This window comes from Rhamphochromis sp. 'chilingali' (genome assembly GCF_963969265.1).
Source record: "Rhamphochromis sp. 'chilingali' genome assembly, chromosome: 17".
Classification (NCBI taxonomy): domain Eukaryota; kingdom Metazoa; phylum Chordata; class Actinopteri; order Cichliformes; family Cichlidae; genus Rhamphochromis; species Rhamphochromis sp. 'chilingali'.
Window position 1 is genome coordinate 2,846,180 of NC_137944.1, and position 10,583 is coordinate 2,856,762.

At 39.4% G+C, this 10,583-nt stretch overlaps 1 protein-coding gene across 1 annotated transcript; it reads left to right on the plus strand.

Moving 5' to 3' along the window:
• Positions 1-1,085: 1,085 nt before the first annotated feature.
• LOC308385229 (uncharacterized protein) lies at positions 1,086-9,186 on the plus strand (the record flags this gene model as incomplete). The annotated part of the gene is made up of 5 exons (XM_080864038.1): positions 1,086-1,406; positions 5,459-5,626; positions 6,167-6,262; positions 6,812-7,051; positions 9,169-9,186. 5 exons carry the CDS (start codon positions 1,086-1,088, stop codon positions 9,184-9,186), a joined length of 843 nt encoding a protein of 280 aa, XP_080720164.1.
• Positions 9,187-10,583: the final 1,397 nt, after the last annotated feature.

Here is a 10,583-nt window from a genome sequence, read left to right on the forward strand (position 1 = left end):
CTTGATTGTTCGATGATCACGCTTCAGAAGCTTTGCAATTTTGAGACTGCTCCATCCCTCTGCAAGATATCTCACTATTTTTGACTTTTCTGAGCCTGTCAAGTCCTTCTTTTGACCCATTTTGCCAAAGGAAAGGACGTTGCCTAATAATTATGCACACCTGATATAGGGTGTTGATGTCATTAGACCACACCCCTTCTCATTACAGAGATGCACATCACCTAATATGCTTAATTGGTAGTAGGCTTTCGAGCCTATACAGCTTGGAGTAAGACAACATGCATGAAGAGGTTGATGTGGACAAAATACTCATTTGCCTAATAATTCTGCACTCCTTGTAGTTTTACTTCCTGCCTTTCCTTCCTTTGTGATTGCCAACTGCTCTGATTGTTTTCACCTGTAGATAATTGTTTCCTTCTGCGTTCTGCTCTCACCTATGCCGTGTTCCCCTGATTAGTGATTTGTCTACATATAGTATTTTCTTTTCCTTTTAGGCCTGAAGCAAGTACATTATATCCAGAGCATCCTTCTGTTATCTGGATTCAGTTACACTAACACTGGCAGTCAGAAGAAGCAGCCATTACTTATGTATAAAGCAGGGTTTTGTGAAACATTGAAATGTTTGAAGCAATTTTGTCAGAAATGCATCAAGGTTTTAAATAATCTGACACTGATATCAACAGTATCAACAGTAACACTTTTGTTCTAATGAGATCTTGATAACACTACTCTGTGGAGAATATGAGGCACACAGATCTAAACAATGCTCTTATATATACAGTGAGGAACATGAGTAATTGAACACCCTGCGATTTTGCAAGTTCTCCCACTTCGAAATCACGGAAAGGTCTGAAATTCATAATGTAGGTGCATTCTCACTGTGTGAGACAGCATTTAAAAAACAATTCAGGAAATCATATTGTATGATTCTTAAATAATTTATTTGTATTGCACTGCTGCACATAAGTATCTGAACACCTGGCAATCAGCAAGATTCAGCAAGAAAATGGAAGAGGCTGAAGACAACTGTCAGTCTCTCTCAGACTGAGGCTCCATACAAGATCTCACCTCGTGGGGTATCACTGATGATAAGAAAGGTGAGGAATCAGCCCAGAACTACACGGGAGGAGCTGGTCAATGACATGAAGAGAGCTGGGACTACAGTTTCAAAGGTCACTGTCAGTAGAACACTATACCGTCATGGTCTCAAATCATGCATTGCACGGAAGGTTCCCCTGCTCATGTCATCACATGTCCAAGCCCGTCTGAAGCTTGGCAATGACCATTTGGACGATCCAGAGGAGGCATGGGAGAAAGTCATGTGGTCAGATGAGATACAGTGGGGCAAAAAAGTATTTAGTCAGCCACCGATTGTGCAAGTTCCCCCACCTAAAATGATGACAGAGGTCAGTAATTTGCACCAGAGGTACACTTCAACTGTGAGAGACAGAATGTGAAAAAAAAAATCCATGAATCCACATGGTAGGATTTGTAAAGAATTTATTCGTAAATCAGGGTGGAAAATAAGTATTTGGTCAATAACAAAAATACAACTCAATACTTTGTAACATAACCTTTGTTGGCAATAAAAGAGGTCAAACGTTTACTATAGGTCTTTACCAGGTTTGCACACACAGTAGCTGGTATTTTGGCCCATTCCTCCATGCAGATCTTCTCGAGAGCAGTGATGTTTTGGGGCTGTCGCCGAGCAACACGGACTTTCAACTCCCGCCACAGATTTTCTATGGGGTTGAGGTCTGGAGACTGGCTAGGCCACTCCAGGACTTTCAAATGCTTCTTACGGAGCCACTCCTTTGTTGCCCGGGCGGTGTGTTTTGGATCATTGTCATGTTGGAAGACCCAGCCTCGTTTCATCTTCAAAGTTCTCACTGATGGAAGGAGGTTTTGGCTCAAAATCTCACGATACATGGCCCCATTCATTCTGTCCTTAACACGGATCAGTCGTCCTGTCCCCTTGGCAGAAAAACAGCCCCATAGCATGATGTTTCCACCCCCATGCTTCACAGTAGGTATGGTGTTCTTGGGATGCAACTCAGTATTCTTCTTCCTCCAAACACGACGAGTTGAGTTTATACCAAAAAGTTTTACTTTGGTTTCATCTGACCACATGACATTCTCCCAATCCTCTGCTGTATCATCCATGTGCTTTCTGGCAAACTTCAGACGGGCCTGGACATGCACTGGCTTCAGCAGCGGAACACGTCTGGCACTGCGGGATTTGATTCCCTGCCGTTGTAGTGTGTTACTGATGGTGACCTTTGTTACTTTGGTCCCAGCTCTCTGCAGGTCATTCACCAGGTCCCTCCGTGTGGTTCTGGGATTTTTGCTTACAGTTCTCATGATCATTTTGACCCCACGGGATGAGATCTTGCGTGGAGCCCCAGATCGAGGGAGATTATCAGTGGTCTTGTATGTCTTCCATTTTCTGATGATTGCTCCCACAGTTGATTTTTTCACACCAAGCTGCTTGCCTATTGTAGATTCACTCTTCCCAGTCTGGTGCAGGTCTACAATACTTTTCCTGGTGTCCTTCGAAAGCTCTTTGGTCTTGGCCATGGCAGAGTTTGGAGTCTGACTGTTTGAGGCTGTGGACAGGTGTCTTTTATACAGATGATGAGTTCAAACAGGTGCCATTCATACAGGTAATGAGTGGGGGACAGAAAAGCTTCTTACAGAAGACGTTACAGGTCTGTGAGAGCCAGAGATTTTCCTTGTTTGAGGTGACCAAATACTTATTTTCCACCCTGATTTACGAATAAATTCTTTACAAATCCTACCATGTGAATTCATGGATTTTTTTTTTCACATTCTGTCTCTCACAGTTGAAGTTTACCTCTGGTGCAAATTACTGACCTCTGTCATCATTTTAAGTGGGGGAACTTGCACAATCGGTGGCTGACTAAATACTTTTTTGCCCCACTGTATATGTATATACGTATATGTATCTACACAATGGTTTTACAAGCAACCCTCAAAGAAGGTTTGCTGTGCATACTGGCACACAAACCTAGAAGCATAGAAGCTACTGGGATGTTAATTACTGTGTTTTAATAAACTCAAAAATTAATATCTAATTAAAACTGTTTTTCTTCTAAAAAGTGGACAAAATCTTGTTTTCTTCAAGAGAATTGTTAAGAATATCTCACATGTACTAAATGTAGTTTTCATGGATTTTTGGGGTTTCTTCCTTCTTCTTTCTTTTTCTTTTCCCCAGGAGTTTCTGGCTGCACAGGCTAGCTTTTAAACTCAGAAGACCCATCATGGCAAGATAGAATTCCAACGATGATACCAAACCTACAAAAAGACTAGCTATATTCATGTGAAATAGGTATTTCTGAATCATTCTTTCGACCAGTGTTTCGAACCTGTGTCAGCCCTGCTGGCAATCCATGCAGATAGGGGTGGGACTTTATTTTGTTGGGTACATCATGTGGCTTATACCAATATGTTGATCATACCATTATGTGAAAGAAGGAAGGGGAGCAGATGCTCTGAAGACAGCAATTGTAGTGGTACAAGCTAGGTACAGAGCAACAGAGATAGGGATGCAACCATGTGGAAAGTGGAAAAAAAACTGTAAACCTGAAAAGGTGTAGCAACTGGTATCATCATTTTAAAGTTACTACAGGGGTGAAGTTGGCCCAATGGAGTGGAAATGCAAGTTGTGTTCTGCAACTTCAAATTATTTTTTTGGCACTACACTGTATTGTATACCCAATATTCACGAGTGTCCCCCCTGCCATGTCTCTATGACTGTTGCATTTGTACTTTTCCATCATTCGAGGCAATGAAAGCTCATCTGTCAAGATCACATAATGATTCACATAGAGTTGATGCAACTGAAGGAGCATGTGGTTGTTTTATATGTATTTATATAAAGAAAACTCGAAAAGCTGAGGTCAACTACATCACCAACCTACCGAAGGATCACACCCCAGCCAATCTGGAAAAAATGAGAGAACAGATCATGCATAAAGACTGAGAGAAACTACTTAGTCATAGGCAAGCTCATGGACACAACCTATACCTATAAGTATTTGGTCACCTCAACCAAGGAAAATCTCTGGCTCTCACAGACCTGTAACGTCTTCTGTAAGAAGCTTTTCTGTCCCCCACTCATTACCTGTATGAATGGCACCTGTTTGAACTCATCATCTGTATAAAAGACACCTGTCCACAGCCTCAAACAGTCAGACTCCAAACTCTGCCATGGCCAAGACCAAAGAGCTTTCGAAGGACACCAGGAAAAGTATTGTAGAACTGCACCAGACTGGGAAGAGTGAATCTACAATAGGCAAGCAGCTTGGTGTGAAAAAATCAACTGTGGGAGCAATCATCAGAAAATGGAAGACATACAAGACCACTGATAATCTCCCTCGATCTGGGGCTCCACGCAAGATCTCATCCCGTGGGGTCAAAATGATCATGAGAACTGTAAGCAAAAATCCCAGAACCACACGGAGGGACCTGGTGAATGACCTGCAGAGAGCTGGGACCAAAGTAACAAAGGTCACCATCAGTAACACACTACAACGGCAGGGAATCAAATCCCGCAGTGCCAGACGTGTTCCGCTGCTGAAGCCAGTGCATGTCCAGGCCCGTCTGAAGTTTGCCAGAGAGCACATGGATGATACAGCAGAGGATTGGGAGAATGTCATGTGGTCAGATGAAACCAAAGTAGAACTTTTTGGTATAAACTCAACTCGTCGTGTTTGGAGGAAGAAGAATACTGAGTTGCATCCCAAGAACACCATACCTACTGTGAAGCATGGGGGTGGAAACATCATGCTATGGGGCTGTTTTTCTGCCAAGGGGACAGGACGACTGATCCGTGTTAAGGACAGAATGAATGGGGCCATGTATCGTGAGATTTTGAGCCAAAACCTCCTTCCATCAGTGAGAACTTTGAAGATGAAACGAGGCTGGGTCTTCCAACATGACAATGATCCAAAACACACCGCCCGGGCAACAAAGGAGTGGCTCCGTAAGAAGCATTTGAAAGTCCTGGAGTGGCCTAGCCAGTCTCCAGACCTCAACCCCATAGAAAATCTGTGGCGGGAGTTGAAAGTTCGTGTTGCTCGGCGACAGCCCCAAAACATCACTGCTCTCGAGAAGATCTGCATGGAGGAATGGGCCAAAATACCAGCTACTGTGTGTGCAAACCTGGTAAAGACCTATAGTAAACGTTTGAGCTCTGTTATTGCCAACAAAGGTTATGTTACAAAGTATTGAGTTGTATTTTTGTTATTGACCAAATACTTATTTTCCACCCTGATTTACGAATAAATTATTTACAAATCCTACCATGTGGATTCATGGATTTTTTTTATTTATTTATATATATATATATATATATATATATAACGTTTAAAATACATTCACAATTCTGTTCCTAATTCATCTTTGTTAATTTCTGTGTATTTCTGTTCATGTACAGGTGGTTGCAGAGTTCCACCGAATCAACAATGTTAACCCGCGCACTCAATTCTACAAGGAGCTGGACAGACACACGCCTAGACTCATCACTTTGTTCCGAGAGAAGGCCATCAAGACTGGCAAGATTGCAAAGGAGTTAGCAAAGCTCATGAGAATTTATGACATTCAGGTAAATTTTTCCATTTCACGTGATTCAGAATTACATTAACAGATGGTTTGTACACAGCTGTAAGAAGCCATAGTGTCAATTGCTCCAACTGTGCCCCGAGATTAAGTGATTATGCCATGGATACAAGGTTGTCATTTTAGGAGAAGGACATCTTGACAAAGTGTATCCTATCAAAAAGTGTTGTGTTAAAAAGATTTATCAGCTTCAATTTAAAGAAGTCCAAACAAGTACTGTTTTTGTAAAAATTGGTTTACATTTGGAAGTTTTTCCTTTGTGAGTTGTTGATGCATTTACAATGGAAACTTATTAATTTAAAATGTGTATTACTAAAAATACGGTTATCCAAAATACTGAATTTACCATCTATGGCTAGGGTAGGGTAGGATTACCCTTCTAGATTGACAAGTTTAGCCCTTTACATAAAAAGTTTGGACACCCCTGATCTATAACAATGACAATCAGAACATGGCTATCCAACACTTTGTTTTTACTCTGCATTTGTACAAATACTATTCTAATAGATATCGTATGTTCATCTAGGAACAGCGTTATGTAAATACAAGACAGGCCCTCGTCCTTCGTGCACTTCCTGTGTGCCTGCATGAATATGCCTCCACGTTATTCAGGACTTGTGATGTAAGTGTACTGGCCTCAGCATCATCCCCCTTGCCTAGCTGTTCAGTCGAACATATGACATCACTCAGAACTCAAGGAGAACCAGGGTGTATATCAGGAAGGAGGTTCAACACAGTCCTCATCTGACTTGTTTTCTCCCATATATCAACTATTGTTGAATAAGATTGCAAGAAGATTGTTACGCATGAACCAGAAAACATGAAAATAGTTGAAAGATTATTATACAAAAAAAATCTGCAGATAAAAACTATCTGCCTTTTAAAATTCAACTGTTCTTTTTTTGGAGGTGCCATGTTGTGGTCAGACAAATGTTTGGTAAATAACATAAACAAATATCTTGACAGACATTTATTTAAACATATGTTTTGAAACCAAACCCAAATTAAGATTATTGTAATGCATCATGATGTATCGCAATATCAAATTAAATCGTTGACATTATAATCCTAAAAGAAACGTGCGACTTATGAAGATTCACAGCTCTAATCAATAGCATGATTTGTGTCCTCGAGGGGCTGAACTCATTCTTGTATTATTTGTGTTTTGCAGTCAGCAGATGGTCCAGACCTCACTGACACTCCTGTGGCTCTGCTGACAGTTGTCACGGATGACACTACTGATTCGGCCCTCTTCAGTCCCGAAAGCATCTGCATTGTCGTTGAGGATGAAATACTTGTGAATGGTCCCACAAATCTGGCTGACTCATTTCTCCTGCTCTTTGGGTACATCTATGCACTAGACCTACAATACCCAAAGAAACTCGAGCTTAAATTCACATTTATCCAGAAGGTTGTGATGTGCCTTGAGGACAACAAACCACTGAAAGGGCGTCTACTGACGCTGAAGAATGATTTGTTCAATGAGTGGATCACTCAGAATGGACTACTTGTTGAGCTAAGTTTTTTTTTTTCTCCTAATCATTTGGCTCTTCTACTTCAAATTTAAAGTGAATAATTGCTTATTTTGTGGACTATTCAATTCATGTTTAACGTTCTGTTGCCTAGTACATTAATGCACTACCTGATGTTTGTTCCCAGCTATGTACAGTTGTATTAACCAGTAGAAATCTGGATGCCTCATGTGCACTAGACCTACAATACGCAGACTCTCGAGCTTTTATTCACATGTATCCAGAAGGTTGTGATGTGCCTTGAATACAACAAACCGCTATTAGGTTGCTTACTGATGCAGAAGAATTTGTTCAAGTGAATCACTCGGAATAGACAACTCGTTAAGCTGAGTATTGAAGGTTTTTCTTGTTTTGTTTTATTTATATCATTTTTTTAACCATTTTTTACCATTTGCCTCTTCTACCTCACATTTAAGATGAATGACTGTTCAGTTCATGCACCATTCATGTTTAATGTTCTGTTGCCTAATACCTTAATGCACTGCCTTGATGTTTGTTCCCTATGAAGTACAGCAGTGGAAACCAGTACTGGTTTTTTTTTATGTATTTTTAAAAAAGAAAGTGAGCTGCAACTGTCAAGGTACAGTAAGTGTTAAATGCCTCAATGTTCTAATAGCTGCAATTGCTGTTAATACTGAAAATATTATTGAATTTTAGAATTGAGATGGAGACCCTTGGAGTCTTTTTCTTTTGTTTTATTTATGAAGCACTTTTTTATGAGTGAGCTTCATTATTTGTGCTTTTTTAAAAGCACATTGTGTTGAATAAAAAAAGTTGTTAAATTGTTGGTGTTGTTACCTTCATGTTTTCTAACACTTTTAGCTGATTGTAATTTACTGGGCAAACAGTTTAGAATTATTTGTAAGTGTATTTCCCACAGTATTTTAAAATATTGGAAATTGTTAAGTGTTATTTTCCACATTATAAGTTAGAAAATATCAAAAAGTTTGAGTTTATTTCCCACAGCGTATGAGTTGCAATATATAAAACATTTTGAGTGTATTTCCCACCTTAATTAAGTTGAAAAATATTGAACATTTTGAGTTTATTACTCCCTAATTATAAGTTGAGGAATATCAACATTTATAATTAACATTGAGATAATTTAAGGCAACTGCAACTGTAATTTTTATTTTAGTTTAACTTAAAACTTTTAATAACATCACTAAAAAATTGTTGTGTAATCTGGACTGGAGATTGACTATCTACCAAGACTTGGGACCTTGGTTTAAAAATAGGTAATGATCAGAGGATCATTTTGGGAGACACTTATTTGTGAGTAAAAAGAGTAATTCCGGACGTGGAAGTCCGATGAGAAGGGCACCTTGAACTGGGCAAGGTGTCTAAGTGACCCAGGATTTCAGAGAATCAAGTCACTTGTGGTCTTGAGTTTTAATGGTAAATTAAATTTGAAGGAATTGATTTTAAAGGAAAATCAGTGTTTACCATGTTGAAATAATTCTGAAGATATTTCTAGATGTGCTGTGACACAAGTGAAGAATCAGTTGTGTACATGGGGATACACAATTGTGTTGATATTGATGGATCGGCTGCAGTCCATGTGATAAGTTAATGCTGGGTGCACTGAGACAAGAAACTGTTCTTAAATCTTCACTGGCTGCAGTGATATACATGTGCTGAAGATTACTGGACCCGCAAGGTCCATTTGATGAAGTTCTTGGGCAGATAAATGACAGAAACAGTTTTTGAATCTTGTGAGAATTTTGAAGCACTGAGACTGAGTTTTCTCCGGGCTTGGTGCGCTGTGAGGACTTATATCAGAGTTATAAGTCCAAAGGCTATGACCTGGAGGTCATTCATTGTGTTTAAAGAAGAACAGCAATTAGAAAAGAATATTTAATCTCATATTTTGTGTAAATTGAGGAAAACTCACCATATATGTTCACCTTTTCTTTGTTTGAAGGGACACAGTTTTTGGGTGTGAGTTACTTCCTCTTTTAATTTTAAACTGCGACACATGTGTTCATTGAACTAGAACTTCAGCAGTGAATGAGACAGGATTTAGATTAGGTCTAGTTCTGGTAAAGTAAAAGATTAAGTCCAAAGTTTTATGCCCTGGAGAAAGCGTATTTTGAGTGATTCTAAGTGTGTGAATGTTGTGAGTACTGGATTTGAGTGATTCTGTACAAAATAATAAATAATAAATAAGTAATAAATAAGTAATAATAACACTACGTTGGTTCATAGCAGAGTGTGGGAAAAAGAGGAAGTCTGAGAGAAGAGAGTGTGTGTGTGTGTGTCAAACAGAGAGTGTGTGTGTGTGTGTGTCAAACAGGAAGTCTGATTATAGCTTGTGAGCTGGTGAGAGACGTTACAACATGAAAACAGAGGAATTAGAGACTGAATGTCTTAAGAAAAAGTAATAAAAAATGATTTAATTACATGTTTTAGTGTGTCAATACAGGTGGAGTCTTCTCAACCTCAAAACATGAGTACAGCGGCAAAGGATAGATTAACAGAATTGGGATGAAAACAGGCCAGGCTTTGGTTTAAAATTTTACAGCTTGACCTCTCACTTTGTCCCCACCCTGAGAAGAAGCTTAAAGGACAGTCATTCTCCTGATGAAGACAGAAGAAAGATAGAACATCGTGTACTTGAAGAGTTAACAGCAGGCAAAAGTCAGTGCAACTGACCTAAAACACTGAAGGGTCAAGCAGCAGCATGTATGAATACCACTGATGGAACATGAGCTTTGAATTACAAGCTGGACACTTGACAAGTGGCATGACTGTTTGAAGGCACTGGACATGATATTTGCCATGCTGGGACTTAACCTACAAGAAAAGACTGAAAAGATCAACAGAGAAGAAACAGAGAAGAAGAAACAGCTGAGTTGGGCCTGTTATTACCTGTTATTACCTGCTGGAGATTTGAAGATTTGAAGGCCACACAGGACACTGTGAGAAGAGGGACAGGGACCAGTGAGAGGTCAAGCCTGGATGAGTTCGAGGGAGAGAGTACAGGATATAATTGGATTGAAAATGGAAGCTAATTCATGGAGGTTTAGGATTGTACACAACATCACAACAAAAAGAAAGAAAAAGACCGAGGAAAATAAATACATGAACTAATAATTGCATGAATGAATAGAAAACACACATACACAAATTGTTACATGTGAAATTATTTTTGGAAAGAATCAGAAGTGAGACAGTTTGAATCCACAGCTCAGTGCAATGAGGCATGAATTAAACCTGATTATAAAAATACCTATGCAATGAAGAAGCGGCTTACACTCAATTAATATAAACACATAACATAAATGCAATGAAGAACACGCTTACACTTATATACATGACATAAATTGGTATTTCTGACCGGAGAGAGAGAAGCGGGTCGGTTAAGCAGTGATGATAAGAATGAAAATGTCTGTTTTGTTATTTTTAGGT